This window comes from Catharus ustulatus, chromosome 2, assembly GCF_009819885.2.
Source record: "Catharus ustulatus isolate bCatUst1 chromosome 2, bCatUst1.pri.v2, whole genome shotgun sequence".
In the NCBI taxonomy this organism is placed as follows: domain Eukaryota; kingdom Metazoa; phylum Chordata; class Aves; order Passeriformes; family Turdidae; genus Catharus; species Catharus ustulatus.
This window is the reverse complement of record NC_046222.1, coordinates 20155675-20177245: the sequence shown is the minus strand read 5'-3', so window position 1 is coordinate 20177245 and position 21571 is coordinate 20155675. Positions and strand designations below refer to the sequence as shown.

At 45.2% G+C, this 21571-nt stretch overlaps 1 protein-coding gene across 7 annotated transcripts in view; it reads right to left on the bottom strand.

Moving 5' to 3' along the window:
* Nucleotides 1-2017: 2017 nt before the first annotated feature.
* Nucleotides 2018-21571, bottom strand: part of SENP7 (SUMO specific peptidase 7) — a 47090-nt gene continuing 27536 nt past the window's right edge. For all 7 annotated transcript variants that reach the window (XM_033051669.1, XM_033051671.1, XM_033051670.1 and 4 more), the window contains 9 exons: nucleotides 21388-21504; nucleotides 16482-16601; nucleotides 13852-13944; nucleotides 10485-10672; nucleotides 10015-10067; nucleotides 9652-9689; nucleotides 8828-8896; nucleotides 6916-7066; nucleotides 2018-4103 (listed from right to left, as the gene is read on the bottom strand). In XM_033051669.1, the coding sequence (XP_032907560.1) occupies nucleotides 3966-4103; nucleotides 6916-7066; nucleotides 8828-8896; nucleotides 9652-9689; nucleotides 10015-10067; nucleotides 10485-10672; nucleotides 13852-13944; nucleotides 16482-16601; nucleotides 21388-21504 (967 nt within the window). In that variant the 3' untranslated portion in view covers nucleotides 2018-3965. The remainder of the gene's footprint in view (nucleotides 4104-6915; nucleotides 7067-8827; nucleotides 8897-9651; nucleotides 9690-10014; nucleotides 10068-10484; nucleotides 10673-13851; nucleotides 13945-16481; nucleotides 16602-21387; nucleotides 21505-21571) is intronic.

The window sequence follows — 21571 nt, the reverse complement described above, 5'->3', positions numbered from 1 at the left end:
TCTGGGTAGAGATAGCAGCCTCTGAGGCTAGCTTTGGTACCTTTATTATGACCATGAATTCAACACAGACCAGCTTTATTTTTTAATCCTCTGCAGAAATTCATGCTTTCAAAACCATGAATGTTTTTGCTTGCTTACCCTGCAAAAATTTAATTGGATCAAGGTTAGAAACACTACACGTGGTTATAAAGGCAAAAAAGTGACAACTAATCCCTTTACAGACAATTTACAGAACACACATACTTCAGTAAAAGTATGAAGCCCATTAAAAGTTTTCCTGCAGTTTTTTAGATTTACAGCATTGTTGTTTCTTTCATTTACAAAGTACTCAAAGGCACTCAGAATGTGAAGAGTATAAAAACCATCTCTGTTTAAATTTCTTTTCTATTGATATGGTTACATCAGCTTCTGTGACATAAAATGGTTTTAAAATGCAAATTCAGTTTTAATTATATTAGTTTGCTATTAATATTAGTTTGCTATCAATTTTATATTGAAGTGATTTCAGCACTGAAATGTAAACTTGCAACAGCTGAAAATCTCCTACATTTATAATAGCAAAGGACATATCTAAAAGCACAATAATTTAAAGTTTCTTAAAATAAGCAAAACAACTCTTACAATAGATTTCCAAAATAATTGTGGAAAATAACTCCTTGATTTGACAAAAGTCTTTAAAGTAACACTTTGTATCAGAAAATGTATAATTCTTTGTTTTCAGTAGCCAAATTGTATCTATTCCAAAGTATTTATAAAAAGCATTCTTGCTGAATGAGAAAAAAAGGGAAGTGGAATTCTAGTGACACAACACACCAAGGTCACCCCAGTACCTCCAAAAATTGTTAGTTTTCTGACAGTTTAGATGTCTTCCTGGAAGCCACACAGACAGAATGCAGCGGTTTTTTTTAAAGAAACTGATAGGTACATTCAGGTACAACTGATGGCCTTGAAACAAAAATTACAGTAATTTCATTATTATAAGCCGCACTTCCGGGTGTCGGCAATGTTTCGTTCTTCTTCCATATATATAAGCCACACCAGATTATAAACCACACTTTCATTCGCAGTGAGGATCCGTGTGCAACTTTCACAAAGTTGCCAATTAGTAACAGAATCGCAGGATTTACTGGCTCGACTCGGGGCCACACAGGCTCAGCCCCGCTCGGGGCTGCCAACGGGGCCGGGTGGCCCAGCTTGGCGCTGCCGCTCAGCGGGGCTGCTTGGGGCTGGCCGCGCAGTGCTGCCACTGCCGCCGAGTGGAGCCACACTGCCGCCGGGCTCACTCGCCCCGGCCTGCCACCTGCACTGTGGCCGCCGGGCTCACCCCAGCCCTGCGCTGCCCCGCGGTGCCGGCGGGAGCCCGTTTCCCCTGCTGCGCAACAGAGTAACCAATTTGTAACAATCACACGATCGCAGGTTTTACTGGCAGGTGCTCAATTTGTGAGTTCAGCTCGGCCCACGGCTCACACTTCCGGGTTGGGAAATTTCAGAACTTTGTTCATATATTGGCCGCTCCTGAGTGTAAGCCGCAGTTCCGGGTTGGGACCAAAATTTTCATCAAAATGGTGTGGCTTATACTTGTGAAATTAAGAGCCAAGAGCCCTACACTGGTTTGCTTTGAAGATCCCAGTCACTCCACTATCTCAGTTAAACAGGGCTTAACACAGGAAATGCAAATGCAAGACGTGCAAAAAGGTCCCTGAGTCAGTCTGGTTAAAAAAGTTAACACTGGGGAGGTTCCAGCAAAAAGGAAGTAAAGTAAAAAGGAAGCATGAAGATACCTGAAATGTAGCTTCTTCCACAGGCACTTCCTAGCATTTACCACATACCTGGTAAATGCAAATGGCTGGAAATGGGGTGGATTGTGGCTGATGGTCCCGTAATCACTGGGTGAGACATGTGGGTTAATATTAGCATACTTTGTATATACCTTAAAAGCAGTCAGACAGCCTAGTCTACACTGAACTTGTGGGTTATTTGTAGCAGCTGAGAAAAGAATGGTGACAACCACAGCAACTTCTGGAGATTATTTTAATATCTAACGCATTGACATTCTCGTAGCACATATGTAAGAAATCTAAAAAGGCAATCCTTTCGGTGTTATAAAATCAATTTAGAAACTTGCATACATTATTTTGCTTTTAAACATGTATAAATCAGTCAATCTAAAAAGAATCATTTGCTTGGTAAAAACCTAATTTTACCATAAGAAAAAGCCCAAACTGTTTTTCATAAGGGAACACTGAAAATATTATTGAATTAAGAAAGGTGTAGAGAAAGGAAACATTTCTGCCTTTTTTTTTTTAAACAATAAATACACAGATTATTCTTGTAAGTAATGCTGGTATTGTGATTTAGGTGCTTGAAAGACAATGCTGGGATGAGAGAGAAAGATGTTGGGAGGCAGGGGAAGAAGGGGTAGTGACAAACTACAGAATTAAACTAGAAAAAAAGACAAAAAACAAAGTCATTGCACATGCTATACAGAAGGTAACTGAAGCATGCTCCCTGGTTTGAGAAACAAATAAGGTGGGAGGGCGAGGGTATTGGATGACTGTACAGAACCTGAAATAACTGGATTTTCCAAAAGCCAGGCTTCAGAGTTGTCTTGAGGGAAGGGGCCCTGAGAATTCTGCAATTACATAAAAATGCTCACATCTTTGGGTTGCTCTCAATTTTTATTTTAACTCCTTATTGTACTCCCAGCTGTAAGTGCTCTGGTTTTGTAGACTATTTTATGACACAGGCGGTTTTGGTTATCTGACACAGAGTCCTTCTGAAGGGTGAGATGACAAGTGAACTTAAAAATGGGAAAGAGGAGAAAGCCTCCTTTTAGAACAGTCACTTTCTATCATACAGCGAGTACAAAAAAAAGTGCACAAACCAAAATGTGATCACTGTTCAAAGAAAAGATACATAAACACAAATTAAGACAATTATGAACTTGTGCTAGTTTATCAAATCAAGTCTGAGTTCAAACACTCAATATTCAGTCATCTTTACTCAAGTCTCCTAAGCAAGGTACAAATCCCGTTTGTAAATCACTTATCTTAATCACCTTATTTTTCAGTAAAACACCTCAGACTTTTGAGGTTAAGCCACAGGTTGCTTGCCTTGCTAATGCAGGTGATGCCTTAAGATTTGTAGCAATTAATTCTCCAAAATCAGGTGAATAGCATTAAAAATCTACTGCCTACACATACTGCATTGGTATGAACTTTGAGAGCAAGTTTGCTTCTAAAAATCTGACAAGAAAAGAAAAAAAACTTAAAAGAAAATACACTTCCGACTTTGAAGTATTTCAACAGTCACTCTCAAACATCTTCCACTTGTGGAAACACACTTATGAAAATGCTAGGAAGGGGGCAAATAAATTTTAAAAAAATCATCAAAACTCATCAGCCTCAAATCTTGGCAGAATTTTCTGACACATGCAGATAACTTCTGTATATAATCAGAAACAAAACAAAAAATACATCTCTAAATAGAGTCAATATTAAATCCTTAAAGTAAAACAATACATAGTATTAATTCTATCTGTATCAGCTGCAAATCAAGAGACAATGCAGGATCCAGATCCTGTCTTCAGGTTTGACTTCGACATGATCATCCATGTTATACAGAATTATAAAGAACAGGCTCCAAAAGACCCAAGTAGTTTTACATCCTTGAGGCATATACCTGTAGGCAGTTTACATATTCCAAGAATCAACTAGCAATCCACATGCATTACCTTTAACTTACATATTTACATTCTTATTTACAACCTTCTCCTTTCCCCCTTCCAGCACACAACACCAGTGGGAAAAAAAAAATCTTTAAATAAATAAATGCTGAACAAAAGGTTCTTCTTGTGCCTTTTTTCCCCCTTCCTTGCAAGGCAGGGAAAGACCAAACACCAGTAAGCAGAGTTCCAGTTATTTTATACAGCAGTGTCCTCTGCCTGGACTGCCTTATTAGATTTATTAGCTGCTGCTGCCACTCTGCTGTTGGAAGTGCAGTTGCAAGATCAGGTCTCGAATTTCTTCTCTTTTGTTCCTGATCAGCTGACGAGGGAACCAATTCTCCAGATGCAATGGTTGTTCAAAATTAACTATGGGGTTCTGGCAAGAGAAAAAGACATATTTATGGAATAGATTTCCTAGCACAACCTTCAGAAACAATTTCAAACCCTTCCACAGCTGCTGAGATCAAGGAGGCACAAACAAGTTTTCATACAAGAATGACAGCCTTCAAAGTCAAATTGCAGCTCCTTTGTCACAATCACATAAATATGTGCCCTTACCAAAAAGTACTCATGCTAAACACCAAACAGGTTATCATCACTTCTCTTAAAGATACATCAGTATTAACACATATTAAAGGCAGATTTCATGCATTTGGACAAAGTAGCCACACTTTTGATATCTAACAAGGGACAGATGCATTTTAGTCACAAAAACACGTACAGTAATTTCATGAATACAAGTCGCACCAATTTGACTAAGATTTTTCTCCCAAACCGGAAATGCGGCTAATACTCAGGAGCGGCTAATATGTGAATAATTTTCTGACATTTACAACCTCAGAAGTGCCAGCCAGAGTGCCGAGCCAAACAGCTGCAAAGCTGGCATTTCGCGATTGTTACAAATTGCTACTCTGTTGCACCGCGGGTGGAGCCTGGCTCCCTGCAGGCAGCACGGGGGGCGGGGAGAGAGGTGGGAGAGCTCTCTCCTTCCCTCCTCTGCCGCAGCCCAGGGCAGAGACGGGGGGGCCCCGTGCCGCCATTGCTGCGGCTCGGGGAGGCGGCGGGGTGCTCCGTCCCCGCCCACCGCCGTGGGAGTGAGGGGGGCTCCGTCCCTGCCTGCCACCACGGGGCAGCGCCGGGCCGTGGTGACCGAGCCCAGTGGCAGCGGTGGTTGGCCCCCAGCGGCCCCGCCGAGCGGCAGCGCCGGGCTGGGCTACCTGGCCCCGTCGGCAGCCTCGAGCGGGCCGAGCCTGCACAGCCCGAGCCAAGCCAGTAAACCCCGCCCTGCCACCGTTCTGTTACTATTGAGCAATTTTGTTGCACGCAGGTCCTCACTGCGAACGACAGAGCGGCTTATACTCGGGTGCAGCTTATTTATGGACAAAAAACGAAATATTTGCTAACACCCAGAGATGCGGCTTATACTCAGTGCGGCTTGTATTCGTGAATTTACTGTAATTACAATCTTACTATAGCAAAGAATCAAGTATGCTCAAGTATTTAACAGTGGTTGAGCATGCTGAAATTTTGGTGCCTCTCAAGCATGTCAAGCATGTGTTTTTTCTGTTGTGAGCAGGTCTTCTGATAGAAGACAACAAAAAGTAAGAATTCTGATAATAGTTTTAGCAGGACACAAGAAGGGGAGAATTTGGAACAAAAGAGGATAGCAAAATGAAACAACTGAGATGTGCTGGCAGATTTGGTAGTTAAGACCACAACACCACATCTGATTTGCCAAAACCAATCTTTTTTCTTCTTTCCCTCTTCACTCTTTTGCCATGCTTATATTTCACCTTCTCCTTCCTTTGAATAAAGTAACATATGATAAACTGAATAAAGTAAAGAATACATCATGCTTTGCAGTCTATCAGTCCTGGCATGTTTAGGACAAGTTACAACCACCGTGTCCCAAGCCTTGTTTCTTCAAGAAGAACAAGTCCCCCTTGTTAGAGAATGGGCAGTTCAAAAGCTTTGGTAAGTAATTTTATTTTCAACCTACACAAGAGCTCAACCCAGCTATTACAGAACCACAGAATAGCTGGGGATTGAAAGAACTTCTGGAGTTTTGTATCCCCAATCAGACCTTCCTGCTTCCAGCAGAGCACCTCTCCTCATTGGGTCACTTGTCACTCAGGTCAGGAACTCTCCAAAAGCTGTCAGGTTACCAAAGGGGCCTCATGCACTTCTTCTTGGTCATGTGGCCAACAGCAGATGCCCACTGCTATGTCACCTGTGGTACTCTGCTCTTTAGTCACTGCCCAGAACCTCTCAGATGGCTCCTCATCTAGCCCTAGGCACAGATCCACGCATTCCAGCTGACCCACATGAAGGACAACTCTACCTCCTTGCATTCTGTGCCTGCTTTCCAAAGAGCCAGTATCCATCCATAGCACTCCTGCTGGATACATGATGTATCCAACAATATCCCCATGACCTGGACAAGATCACAGCCTGCAACTGCACACAGAGCTCCAATCTACCCACCCTCCCCCAATGGGTGTACCTGTGTACAGCAGCTTTGGAATGGCAATCTGGTCTCCTGCTGCAGAAAAGCCTGTCCACTGCCCAAGGCTTTGCATGCACAAGAACCTCTGAGAATGCAAACCACATGCATCAAGCCTCAAACAAGCAAAGCCATTCAAAGGCTAGAGCAAAGGGCAGTGTGCTGATCAGGGGGAGGAAGACTTGGGGACACCCTAGAAGACAGTGCCTGAAGCCCAGGATTTGCAGATATTTAAAGGTATAAGCTGAAAAAGAAAAAGAGGCTCCCTTAGCGCTAAACATTGCCTTTTAAAAATTTCTCTTCTCCTCTCTCTGCAGACACACTCAAAGATCAATGCACTGACAAGCTGACAAAGTTTTAGATACTACAAGAAAAGATGCAAACTTCTGTAGGGCAGGAGTGCCTACACTAAAAGGCTCTAAATACACACAAAAAGTCAGGGATACTGCCATGTGTCAATACAAAACAAACAACAAACTACAAGGTCAGAAACATTTGAGGATAGACACATATGACAAACCAGATGGAAAGACCCCTGCCATTACATAAGAATGTGTTTCATCTCCTTTCTCAAATGACTTTGACACTTTCAACAGCTTTTTTGTGTCTGTCTGTTTTGCTCAGAAAATGGGTTTTTGTGGTTAAAATAATTTGGGGGAAAGGGGAACATAGTTTCCATTTGTACCTGAAAGAAGCTTTCCACATACTGCAGCAAATAGACCCCACAATCACTGCTGTTATCTTGTTTAGGCACTCTGGGATATAGGTCAATCATTGTTGATTTACTGAATTCCCGATGCGTTTTTCGTTTAGCTTCCCATTCTACTTCAAGGTACCTACAAAAGAAAGTAAACAGTTGAAATATTTGAAAAATAACTCCCAAGTTCAATGCCTTTTCTGACACTACACAGCATTGTTCCAAAGCTGGCCGAAAAGCTGAAATAGCTCTAGTCAAATTATTTCACAGCATCTTCCAAAGAAATTCATATACTATTTCCACTATCCAATATTCTAGTGCACTCAGAGGCATTGTTACCACATAATAGCCAACATACAAAACAAATATGCATGATGTCATTTAAAATCAACTACTTGAGCAAAGTTTCTACAAACTATTAGGATACCAGGACATTTTTATACCTTTACTAAAAGAATCATTTTCTTGGCTATCACACATTCTTCCTGGGGACATTCTAAGAGGTTAGTAGTACTTTTTAAAATCTGACATAAAAGAATAAATATATGCTTAAGTCAGACCTTGTAGTTTGGTTTCTAAAAGCCCTAAGTCCTTGCAGTCATGAGAATAAAAATACATATAGAACACTTAAAAGAGCTTTTGGGGAAAGTGGCAACTGTGAAAAGGCACCAAATATGAAACAATCCAAAGATGAAGACATTTCATTGAAGCACACTTCCTAGGCGCTGCAAGAACCTATGACTGTAGACTTTCTAATTCATTTGGTTGAGCCTGACCACTGCCCAAAACACAACAAAAATTAACTCAGGGCAAAGGTGCCATAGAATTCCTGCATCAGTTTCCTTAAACTTCTGCTTCCAGGGTGTAGATTGGTAATTGAAGGAATAAGAGGTTTGCTTCCCAAACTCCCCTTATCTCACAACTCCATAGGTCTCCACTTGTTTTCTGGCTTTTTGTGACATCTCTAAATTCCAAGAAACCACACTCTGGAATTTCAACCCCAGGAGTAGCTCAAAGAAGAACGCACTAAAATAATACATCCCACAGAGATTTTATTAATAAATAAATAAATAGAAATTGCTATTTCATTCTTCCTCCCAAGACACATGGCAGGGAGGCATTTCTATTTAGGGAGAAAATGGTTTCACAAATGTTTCCAAATCTCATCTAAACTTTACACAGCATTTTGAAGAACAGCTGATGCTATTTAGTTTACAGTTTTTTCTAGCTTTCAGTGAATGGAATAGCAAAGAGAACAAAGAACAATTGCATTTAGCTTCAGATATTTAACAATTTTTTTAAAAGTTGCTGATAGACATTAAAGTCATTAGGAGTGTGTAAAAGTACTGAAAGTTTTTATTACATTCTTCCAATACTTTCATACTTATCACATACAAAATTGAATATATTCTTACACTTTTCAAAACAAATATTATCCCATTATAACTCTACTGACACATCAAGCTTTTAGAGAGTCTAGTTCTGCATTTTTGCACATAGGAGTGGATTTAACATTAATTCTGTAAGTTTCATTAAAAAATGAAAAAATTATCATTCATATTTCAAAGTATTAATTTTTTCTACCCTTAAAAACACCTTCCAGTAACTATACTAGATGGGTTAAATCTGCACCTCCCCACCCAAAAACAACATCAGCAAAAAACTATTTTTCTTTCTCCACTCTCCACTTGACAGTTTTTACATCATATGTGGGTTGCTGAGCATAGACAGATTTTTCATGTAAACCTCTGTATTATAATTACAATTTTCTTAGTTATGACTCCTCAAGAATTTTCCTTTAGCATTTGAAATATGCACATCTCTAGACAAAAGCATTTTGTATATATAAATATGAACCAGCAGCATCTACTGTTAAAAGATAGAAATTGTAGTTACTTACTCTCTCAAAACCTGAACTGTTTTCTGCACAGAAAACGCTTTCAAGGAATCTAAGATGAGTATACAAGGCCTGTACACAACAACAAAAAAAACCAACAAGTCATTGCAGTCTTTCATCACCAACGCTACTGAAGGAAGTATTTTGTTTGCATACAGCCCACCCAAGAGTATCAGTAATTGAATATTTTATCAATATAGTAAAAACGGACAAGTACAGTAATTTCACGATTACAAGCCGCATCTGATTATAAGCCGCAGGTCCGGGTGTCGGCAACATTTCGTTCTTTGTCCATAAATAAGCCACACCGGATTGTAAGCTGCACTTTCATTCACAGCGAGGATCCGCGTGCAACTTTCACAAAGTTGCCAATTAGTAACAGAATCGCGGGATCACGGGGTTTACTGGCTTGGCCCTGCTCGGGGCGGCCACCAGGGAGGAGGGAGAGGGGCATGCCCGGCCGCTGCCTCCAGGAGGAGGGAAAGGGGCGTGCCTGGCCAGTGCCGCCGCTGTGCCCCCCGGGGCCAGGCAGTGCTGCCGCTGCACCGCCACTGTCCCGCTGCCTGGAGCCAGGCGGGCTCCGCTTCGGCTCGGGGTTGCTGCTGTCTCGGACTTCTGGGTTGGGAAATTTCCAAAATTTGTTCATATATAAGCCGCTCCTGAATGTAAGCTGCACTTCCGGTTTGGGAGCAAAATTTTAGTCAAAATGGTGCAGCTTATAATCATGAAATATACTATACTTATAGTTGTGGTTTTATCACAAAACCTGAATTACTACAGGATTTCATATTTAATGTCACAATATTAGAAAGAAAACAGAAACATACCTTTTACAAATCTGCTTTTTGGAATTACTTAGGGAGATCTGGGAAAATAAAAAATAAAATTAAATCTTTAAAAATCAACATCAATTATAAACTCTAAGATCTTCATAAACTTAAAGGTAGTTAGAGAAGCTCTCATTTCAGAAAGGTAGATACTGATAAATTTTAAAAACCGTTGAAATCATATCAGAGCAAATAAGTAAGCAAAGGAGGACAGTGCTAATCCAAAATGCCTTGCATGTGCTGGAGGCCATGCAAGCATCAATAACTACTTCATGAAAGATGATGCAAAATCCCTTGGTCAAGTCTCACAGTCTTCAGAAATTCAGTAATACGTTTTCCCTGTCAATACAAAAAGGCACTTACTTTAGAAATAGCTGAATATAGAACTGAAGCAGAAGCAGCCATTTTATTGTCACCTAGTACAAAAGAACAAATGAAAAAAAAAGTTAAGAAAATAATGCCTAAGAAAAGTATTTTTATTTTCACATTCATGATTATTATTCAAAATATGAAAGTAAAGAACTAAATTTATAAACCAATTTTTTACATTTCCTGCCGAATCCTGGAATAGAAGAGTTACCAAAGGTCTTCCCTCCTGATAAAATTCTTACTGAAACCAAACAACTTTCCAATCATCCCTGATTTTCCACATCTCTTCTTGTGTTTTCCAGAGTTGCAGAAAACTTGCAGTCCTTACTATGCAAGTGTATATAAAACATACAACATCAGTCTGGAAGTTTTAGAAATTCTCTTTCACATAATTTCCCTGCTTCAATGATTAAGTCACTTAAAACTGTTTATGGCTTGACATAACTTTCTCCTAGATAATGTACCTTTAGAGAATAAACTTCTTTTGCCATCCATCTTTTCTTCATCCTTGAAGAGCACTGAAGCAGCTCTACTGTTCTCACACTCTGGCTCAAGTGGAGACTGCTGACATAATGGGTTCTGAGGGGGACACTCCTCATACACAGCTTCTTCTAACCAAGGAAAACAGATAACTGCAATGTACCAATGAGACCTGCCAAGCAGTGAGGAGAGGAAGGAAAAAACATCAAAACTCTGTAACACTTGGTTCTGAGAAGGCTATGAGAAGTTTATAATACTGAGAATTAACTGACAACTGTTCTGTAACACACAACCATCACTGACATGCTCTTTCCATGGCATCTCATACGAATCCTCTCCTTCAATTTATTACTTTGCATTGTGCCATAACAGCAAAAGTATGAATTCCTTTAAAAACCCCTGGAAGCCCACCACAGCAATATATCAGTGTTTGAGCATCCATTCCACACGTGAACTAAATTCCAAAATATAAAAAATACTAATAATCAGTGATGGCGATCCTAGTTTTGATTATAGCTGACATCTTTCCACAGCTATTTTACATGGTGTACCTTTTAATGACTATTCAGTTTTACAGGAGTTTCCATGTTATTTAGCCAGGTCAAGGCACAGATTATGGAAGTTCTACTTTTATCTATTAGCACTGAGTTGCTGTAATTTCTTTATAGAAATATTACTGAAGTGCACAAGAATCATCATAATGACACACAAATCATTCTGAAAAATACCTAACAGTAATTTTCAGTAAAACAAAAACCAAAAGGTAGGAAGTTGACAGATGAATAAACGTTTTATCTTTTGCACAGTTTTCAAAAACTACAGTAATTTCACAACTATAAGGCGCACCGGACTATAAGGCGCACCTTTTTTTTTGTGGCAAGGATCTGCATGCAACAAAATAATGAATTGGTAACAATCACACCAGCCATGCTGTCTTGGGTTACAATACAGGATGTGATTAAAGTATCTATTCTATCACTATCTGTTGTGAACAGGTGGGGCAGTGATCCTTATCTCTGTGGGAGATACTCTGCTAATGGCCATCCATTGAAACCAGTAGGGCATTGTTCTTTATCTTTGCAACCCCCATCCTTCCTCCAGGGAGTATCTTCTGCTAATTGCCCATTGAGTCCCACTGTGTGACTGATAAAATCACTTCATCCCACTGAGAGTTGCTCCAGCCAGCGGGGAGAGCTCAGCCTTTCCTACCTAGATAAAAACTGAAATTCTGGGACACCAAGTCACCCTCCTTTCCCTGGACTCCAGAGGAAAACCGGACTTTTTTTTCCATATCATCGCTGGACCTTCAGAGGGAGGCTGCACCCTACTACAAGACCACTGCTTCAACTGAACCACATCTGTCACTGCAGGAGGACTGTAGACACCATTTAATGGGACTGCTACCAACACTCTGACTTACGGGTGTCACCCTGATGGGGGGTCAGGTTGTACTCTGTCTTTGTGTCTTAGTTTGGAGGACAGGTGTCTGCTAAGAAAGGCAAGAGCCTCTCTTTGAAATGGAGAATGTAAAGCCCCTCCCTCCAAATTATTATAATTTTGAAATTGAGGGGCTCTCAGGTAAAGATATGGGAATTAGGAATAACAGTTCTTTATTAGGGAAATTAAAATAGAAATACAGTACTGCAAAGAAACAAACTCCAAAGCCTGACAAAGAGTACAACCTGACACCCCATCAGGCAGGGTGTTGTTAGCAGCTTGATTAAATAATGGCTGCAATCTTCTTGCAGTGACAGATGTGGTTTAGTTCAAGCAGTGGTCTTATAGAAGGTGCAGTTTCCTTCCAGAGGTCTAGTAGTGATGTGGAGAAATCTCATTTTTTTCTAGAGTCCAGTAGAGAAAGGGCTACTCAGTGTCCTAGAATTTCAGTTTTTATTTAGGTAACAAAGGCTTGGCTCTCCCTCACTGGCTGGAGCAATTCTCAATGGGATGAAGTACAGTAATTTCACGAATACAAGCCGCAGCAATTTGACAAAAATTTTGGTGGAAACCCGGAAGTGCGGCTAATAGTCGGGGTCGGCTAATCTGTGAATAATTTTCTGACATTTACAACCCCAGACGTGCCAGCCAGGGCGCCGAGCCAAGCACCTGCCAGTAAAAGCCGGCATTTCGCGATTGTTACAGTGTTACTGTGTTGCCCTGGCTCCCTGCAGGCAGCACGGGGGGCAGGGAGAGAGGCGGGAGAGCTCCTTCTTCCCTCCTCTGCCGCAGCCCAGGGGAGGACGGAAGGGGGGCTGCCGCCATTGCTGCAGCTCCGGGAGCCGACAGGAGCCCCGCGCAGCCATTGCCGCAGCCCGGGCAGAGGGGAAGAAGTGCGCGCCGCCATTGCCGCGGCTCGGGGAGCCAACGGGAGCCCCGCACAGCCATTGCTGCGGCTCGGGGAGGAGGCAGGGTGCTTTGTCCGTGCCCGCCGCCGGCGCCACGGGCGCGGGAAAGCTCCGTCCCTGCCCGCCGCCGCTGCCGTAGGAGCGGGGGAAGCTCCATCCCTGCCTGCCACCACGGGGCAGCGCCGACCCGAGGTGACCGAGCCCAGTGGCAGTGGCGGCCGGCCCCGAGCGGCAGCACCGGGTTGGGCCACCTGGCCCCGTCAGCAGCCCCGAGCGGGCTGAGCCTGCACAGCCTTAGCTCAGCCAGTAAACCCCGCCCTCCCGCGGTTCTGTTACTAATTGCACGCGGGTCCTCGCTGCGAACGACAGAGCGGCTTATATTCGGGTGCGGCTTATTTATGGACAAAAACCGAAATATTTGCCAACACCCAGAGATGCGGCTTATACTCAGTGTGGCTTGTATTAGTGAATTTACTGTAATTTTATCAGTCACACAGTGAGACTCAATGGGCCACTAGCAGAAGATAACTCCCTGGAGGAAGGATGGGGGGTGCAAAGATAAAGAACAATGTCCTACTGGTTTCAATAGATGGCCCATTAGCAGAGTATCTCCCACAGAGATAAAGATCACTGCCCCACCTAGTCATAACAGATGGTGATGGAATAGATACTTTGATCACATCCTGTATTGTAACCCAAGACACTTTGTCAGTGTTTGGGGTTTGTTTTGGCTGCGGTTCGGCTCGCAGTTTGTACTTCCGGGTTGGCAAATTTCGGAACTTTGTCCATATATAGGGCACTCCGGAGTATAAGGCGCACTTCCGGGTTCGGACCAAAATTTTAGTCAAAAGGGTGCACCTAATAGTCGTGAAATTACTGTATTGCTTCCACATGAGTTACTTCTACTATCACAGGCAATGATCCAACTTCACAGCTATAAATTTTTACCACCACAATATTCATTGAACTCTCTAAATATCAGAAAAGGTGTTGAAAACAGACTTACTCCTCATTCACAGGCACAAAGATATAATCTTTATTGAAGATATTTATATGGCGAGTCCATGTTCTTACTCTTCTGTGTCTTCTCTGTGCTGCTCTGAAAAAGAAAAACAATGACAATTGTTTTTTTGTTTTGTTCCTTTTAGTTAAAGCAAGGCATAGGGATTAGTACTCCACATCTCCCCAGCCTCTCAATGGGTTTTTCATTTACTGTAGAAATTTCCTAGACAGATTAAAAATAAATCAGCACACCATTGACTCAAGTGACTAGTGAGCCATTTCTGAATCATCTTAAGTTTGTCTTGAAAAAACCCACAAACATTCATAGATTTGAGTAGATTTCTTACAATTATTATTTACTACACTAAATGCAAATTCTCATCTAAACACCAGTTAGTGTAAATACAGATCTATAATAATTTAAAAACATCCATGAATTAAGCTTCACAATACCACTTTTGAAGGCCTATCTGAACAACCTTATCTTTTGAAAGAAAAAAGCTAAATCCCTTGCAGAGGATCATGTAGCATACCTACAGCAAATACAGAGGTGAAACACATGCCCTCCAATCCTGAGATTTAAATGCTGAACCAAATTTCCAGCTCTACAAGCAAAGCACGAGGACACAATACCAGGAGAACAAGAAAAAACTGAGAAGCTTTTTAAGTTTAGATTTTCAGCCTAGTTTGCACAAGTTGAAATAGAAACCAACATTGCACAGAACTTCACTCCAATATGAAAGCAAAATTCACTCTACTCAGCAGACAACTCTTATTGTGATTCCATCCTCATCTTTGATTAAGAAGTACAACTTCAGAGTAGTAGGAACTGAAGAAAATAAGTAAGGAGAGGAAAACCAGGCTGGTGTAGGACTCTGCATGGAACAGCATTAAGTGAAGACCTGCTGCAAACTTCCTCTGCTACATGACACTAGAAGCACTGGAAACTCCAAAGGGGAAGGCTTGTTTATAACCTGGGACAGTACCCTTAAAAGCAACTTTCTCAAACCAGTGCCTGAGAACTCTGTGAACAAAGTGAAACAAAATGTCTTAAGTAGCTACATCTGTTGAGATTCATCTCATTCACAACAGTACAGAGCCAGGATTTTCACAAGCCATTTACCCAAAAAAAACCCCCATTGAAACAAACTAACAACCCAATCCATCTGCAGTCACCAGGTGAGTATCCAGGCCAAAACAAAAAACTAGAATTTCCAAAGCTATCTCCTAATCCAGAAAAGCCACAGTCCTTGAAATACGGTAAATTAAGAGAGCCATTCCCATTCCTCCAGATTATTATGGACAGTCCAGCCTTGCAAAAGAAATTGGATCAAGGCACAACAACATTCTTATCACAGATAATTTTGTCTTCACCTCTGAACATTCAAAGTCAAAAGACAGTAATATCATGGAAGATGTTCTTTCAAATATAGTTACATGAATTTTCAAGACGTCTTTGAGACTATTACAGAAGTTTCACTTTTCTTCCCTTCAACACAGCTTTCAATAACTGTCACCAGCAGTGACTGTCATCTAAACAAGATGGCACACACACACCTCAGTGCAGATGGCCTCGTTTGTCAGCAGAATTAAAAATCTGGGGACTTCATGGATAACAAAAGGAAAAAAACTCACTTCAGAGAGAAACAAAAAAGCCTTCAATAAGCTGAAGGATGATGCTTACTGATCTCTGTAACAACCTGGATGATTTTAGTGAGGTGGGTGTCATTCTCTTCTCCCAGGTAACAATCAACAGGACAAGAGGCAACAGGCTCAAGTTGTGTCAGGGAAGGTTTAGATTTGCTATTAAGAAAATTTCTTCACCAGAAAGTTTTCTAAGGATTGGAACAGGCTGCCCACGGAATTGGTTAACTCACCAGGCTTGGGGGTATTTAAAAGACATCTAGATGTGGCATTTGGGGTCATATTCTAGTGGTGGACTTGGTAGTGCTGGGTAATAATTGTTGGACTCTATGATCTTAGAGGTCTTTTCCAACCTAACAGGTTCTGTGACTCCATGAAAACAGAATGAATGTTGGTGGCCTTGCTCTCAAACATCAGTGATGAGAAGAAACTGCAAATGACTTAAGAATGCTTCTACCCTTCAGACAGTTAGCAGGAAACACAATGTGATACAAGGTTCCCAGGTTACTAATTATATCTTTTTGGGAAACTCTCCAGTTCAGTGAGCTTATGTGTTAAAAAACAAATGTGTAAGCTTGGTGTAAAATAAATTTTTCTTACCAAAACTTTGGTCAATACTTTTTTACCAATATGTAAAATGAAATATGTGGTAAATATAAAAATATTATTAGCATAATTTCTTAAAATGTTGCATGTCTTGCAAAACTGTGCATGTATGATAAAAACATCTAATAAACAGCTGTGAAGTAAATATTTATATAAAGTTGAAGAAAGGTGATAACATTTTCATTCACATTCAGCATGAATCACATTGACTTTAAGGAAAAACATCAGTATGCTTAAACAGTGAGTTACAATATTTAATCACTAATCCTTTGGAAAACACCAAAAACTATCTTATGTGCTGGTTAGGAGATGATGTCCAGAGCTTCCAAGTGGCACCAATACATAGATTATTTCTGGTCATAATGGCATCTAAAATTAACTTACGAAACTTTGACGTCCCCTTCAGAGTTTTTTTCTGTTCTAGTCAGGCACTTGTAGAAGAAACTGCTAAAAATGTGCGTACGGTCAGCAATATGTTTTGGTACCTTCTCCAATAACAGATATCTACCAAAGAAAAAACCAAGAAAATTATTAAATTCTTTTTCTAGAAAGTACAGTAATTTCACGACCATAAGGCACACCAGACTATAAGGCGCACCCCCAGGAGTCGGCAAAATTCGCAACTTTGTAGATCAGATAAGGCGCACCGGACTATAAGGCGCACTTTTTTTTTTGCAGCAAGGCTCCGCCCCCAGCTCCCCTCGCGTGTTTGCTGGCCAAGGCCCCGCCTCCATCCGGCTGCTGCGGCACCGTGGCCCCGCCTCCACCCAGCAGCCCCGACCCCGCCTCCAGCCAGGAGCCCCGGCCTCGCAGACCCGCAAGCATCCAGCGGCCTGGGTCCTGCAGGCACCCAGTGGCCGCAGCCCCGCGGGCACCCAGCAGCCCCGTTCCCACGGGCACCTGGAAGGCCCAGCCCCACCTCCGGCCAATAGCCCCAGTCCCGTGAACAACCAGCGGCCCCGGCCCCGCGGGCACCCGGAAGCCTCGGCCTTGCCTCCACCCAGCAGCCCCTGTCCCGTGGCCCCACGGGCACCTGGAAGCCCCGGTCCCGAAGGCACCCAGCAGCCCCAGCCTCGCCTCCACCCAGCAGCCCCGGTCCCGCGGCCCTGTGGGCACCCAGCAGCCTCAGTTCCGTGGCCCCATAGGCATCTGGAAGCCCCGGTCCCGCGGGCACCCGGAAGCCCCTGTCCCACAGGCACCCAGAAGCCCCTGTCCCGTGGCCCCACGGAGACCCAGCAGCCCCGGTCCCGCAGGCACCTGGAAGCCCCAGTCCCCTAGGCCCGCGGGCACCGGGAAGCCCCGGTCCCGCAGGCACCCGGAAGCCCCGGCCTCGCGGCCCTGTGGGCACCCAGCAGCCCCGGTCCCGCAGGCACCCAGTAGCCCCGGTCCCATGGCCCCACGGCACCCAGCAGCCCCCGTCCCGCGGGCACCCAGCAGCCCCGGTGCCGTCGGCACCTGGAAGCCCTGGTCCCGCGGCCCCGCGGGCACCCAGCAGCCCCGGTCGGGCAGGCACCCAGCAGCCCCAGTCCTGCAGGCACCCAGCAGCCCCGGTCCCATGGCCCCGCGGGCACCCAGCAGCCCCGGTCCCGTGGGTACCCGGAAGGCCCAGCCCCGCCTCCATCCAGCAGCTCCGGTCCCGCGAACAACCAGCGGCCTCAGCCCCGCGGGCACCAGGAAGCCCGGGCCTTGCCTCCACCCAGCAGCACCTGTCCCGTGGCCCCGTGGGCACCCGGAAGCCCCGGTCCCGAAGGCACCCAGCAGCCCCAGCCTCGCCTCCACCCAGCAGCCCCTGTCCCGTGGCCCCGCAGGCACCTGGAAGCCCCAGCCTTGCCTCCACCCAGCAGCCCCTGTCCCGTGGCCCCACAGGCACCTGGAAGCCCCAGTCCCGAAGGCACCCAGCAGCCCCAGCCTCGCCTCCACCCAGCAGCCCCAGTCCCGCGGCCCGCGGGCACCCAGCAGCCTCGGTTCCGTGGCCCCGCGGGCACCCAGCAGCCCCAGTGCCGCCAGCACCTGGAAGCCCCGGTCCCGCGGGCACCCAGCAGCCCCGGTCGGGAGGGCACCCAGCAGCCCCAGTCCTGCAGGCACCCAGCCGCCCCGGTCCCGCGGCCCCGCAGGCACCAGGAAGCCCCGGTCCCGCAGACACCTGGAAGCCCCAGTCCCGCGGCCCCGCAGACACCCGGAAACCCCGGTCCCGAAGGCACCCAGCAGCCCCAGCCTCGCCTCCACCCAGCGGCCCCGGTCCCACAGCCCTGCCTCCAGTCAACAGCCCCGGCCCCGCAGGCAGCCGGCAGTCCTGGCCCCGTGGGAATCTGGCAGTCCCGGCCCTTCGGTCCCGCCTCCACCCAGCAGCTGCAGCCCCATGGCCCCGCCTCCACCCAGCAGCCACGGCCCTGCCGGCTCGCCCCGCGCCTCGCAGCTCTCACTTCCGGGTTTGCAAATTTCTGAACTTTGTCCATCAGATAAGGTGCACCGGACTATAAGGCGCACTTCCGGGTTCAGGGGAAAATTTTAGTCAAAAGGGTGCGCCTTATAGTCGTGAAATTACTGTCCTGTCACTGCTAAAAAGAAGGGCAGTTATTCTAATGACCTATTATACTCAGTTTATTCTTAGTATCAGTTGCCTTCACAGCCACTAATCATGCCAAACATTTCTATTTTAACTGTCCACATTGGGTGCACATCATCAGAGTACGTAACAGCCAAGAACCTACTAAGAATACAGGTTTTTTTCTCCATTTTTTTCTGATTTTTTTTTTCTCCAGTTTTCAATCTTCTGACTTATTTTGAAAGTTAGGTACCTAGCCCTTACAATTGAGAGACCTGAAAACCTAACAAGGTATAAACCTATGGAGTGCTACACTTGTACATAACCAAAAATCATTAACAGGTCAGCTAAATCGCCCATTTCAACTTTGCAGGTTATGCATGGAAAAGCTAAGTACAGTAATTTCACGACTATAAGGCGCACCCTTTTGACTAAAATTTTCCCCTGAACCCGGAAGTGCGCCTTATAGTCCGGTGCGCCTTATCTGATGAACAAAGTTGCAACATTTGCCACCCCGGAAGTGTGAGCCACAAGGGGGGCGGTGCCACAGGAGCACCAAGTCGCGAGGGGGGGATGGGAGCGGGTGGCCATGGCCGGCAGGAGCCGCGCGGGGAGGGATGGAGTCAGCGCCGGTGCCGGTATGGGGGAAACAAGGAGCCACCAGCCGTGGGGGGAGCAAAGCGCCGGCGGGTGTGGGAAAGCAGCGGCGCAGCCCCTGCGGCCGTGGGGAAGAAGCGAGAAGTGGCGGCGCCACCAAGCTGAGCGAGGGACGGGTGTCAGGGCAGCCGTGCTTCCTAGCCGAGCGGGGACAGGCGCCGGGGCAGCCGCACCACTGTGCCGAGCGGGGAAGGGCACCAGGGAGGCTGCACCACCTAGCTGAGCAGGGACGGGTGCCGGGGCGGCCGCGCTGCTGTGTCAAGTGGGGACGGGTGCTGGGGCAGCCACACCGCCTAGCCGAGCAGGGACGGGTGCCAGGGCGGCCGCGCCGCTGTGCCGAGCAGGGAAGGGCGCAAGGGCGGCCGTGCCACCTTGCTGAGCGGGGACAGGCGCTGGGGCGGCCGCGCGGCTGTGCCGAGCGGGGACGGGCGCCGGTGCGGCTGTGCCGAGCGGGGACGGGCGCCGGTGCGGCTGTGCCGCCGAGCCGAGCGGGGACGGGCGCCGGGGAGGTTGCACCGCCGAGCCGAGCAGGGATGGGCGCCGGGGAGGCTGCACCGCCGAGCCGAGGGGGGACGGGCGCCGGGGCGGCTCCGCGGAGCCGCGAGGGGGAACAGCACAGCAGGAGCGCCAAGCTGAGCGAGGGGACGGCACAGTGGCTCCGCAGAGCCGCGAGGGGAAACAGCATCGCGGCAGCACAGAGTCACAAGGGGGAGGCGGCCCCGCGGCTGCGCCAAGCCACGCCTGCTGGCATCGGGGGCAGGCGGGAGTGTCAGGGCCCACTGCATGAGGAGGGCGCCTGGGGCTGCCTTTGAAAGCCTATGCTCTGTGAAAAATGTTTCTAAACTGTGCTCCTACCAGTAAACTCCACGATGGCAGGTTTCCGTTACTAATTCGTTACTTTGTTGCGCATGGCTCGGATCTTCGCAGAAAAAAAAAAGTGCGCCTTATAGTCCGGTGCGCCTTATCTGATCTACAAAGTTGCAAATTTTGCCGACTCCCGGGGGGGTGCACCTTATAGTCCGGTGCGCCTTATGGTCGTGAAATTACTGTACTTATTATTTCACTCCTTATAACTTTATCATAAACAACAGCTTCAGTGTTTATTTTGTCACTCTAGAAGGCCAAAGTTCTCATAATTGCTGTTATCCTACACAAGGTGCCTCCAGCTTCACCTGATGAATTGGGTAACACAGTCATACATGACATTGCTTGCAACAGAATGAAAACTGATAATCTGGGAAATCTTAAATTTTAAAAGCAGAGGGATTTCTACAACAATTGCATTAAGTTCTTTTATTTAAATCTTCATTTTCTGTTGAGAAGTTACAGCTATTCAGAGGACCATGATGCATTATTTAGTTCCAGGCTAGAGCAAAATACAAGGGTTTTTACTGTAAAACCCCATTGAAACACTGTTACACATTTCATTTTCCTATCCTCTAAACAAGTCTTCCTATTGCTCACAGTTCTTGCACCCATCTGGATGCCAAATAAAATGCAATTCCTGCTGCCAAGCTTCTAAAGATCCCGAATTCTTCTTAGGTCAAAGTCAGCAGAGTGAAAATAAACCACAGCTTTAGGGACTGGTGGGCACAAGGCCAGCTCTTGAAAAACTGCTTTCACAAGCAACTTTAGCAAGATGGCTTGGAATAACTAAGTCAAGCACAACTTCCTCAAGATGTATCAGCTGTGTTCCTTTCTGCAGATCTGCATCAGAATACCCAAAATTGCACAAAATAGAGGATGCTCTACTTCATACAAACTTAGTAAATAAAATACTACTACAGACCCTCTACTTTTTTCAACTGCCTACTTAACACTTACTCTTCTGTACGATCACCAATAAGCATTTTTCCTACAGTTATTCTGTCTGGATTTTATCACAGCTCTTCAGAGGGACAAAAGCAATGAAAATAAATGGAACTGCTAAGAACACAAAAAAGCTTTTTTAAAAAGTCCAATATCCAACATCCAATCCATGACATTGTTACTTCTGAAATATTTAGCAACCAGTATTTGTTGTAATGTTCAAGTCCACATCATGCCCCAGAGAATGTGAAGAATATAAGAAGGGTTGAGATTACTTACTTAAGATAGAAATCAATGATAACATCATTGAGAAACTCTCCATATTCTAAGCACTCTAGGTCTTCTCTTGTGACTCCCAGTCCTCCTTTTGCAGGTGGGGGTGGATAAACAATTAAACTAGAAAACAAACCATGTCATAACAGTGACAAACTGTTTTACATAGCATTGTTCTGAGTATGGCTGT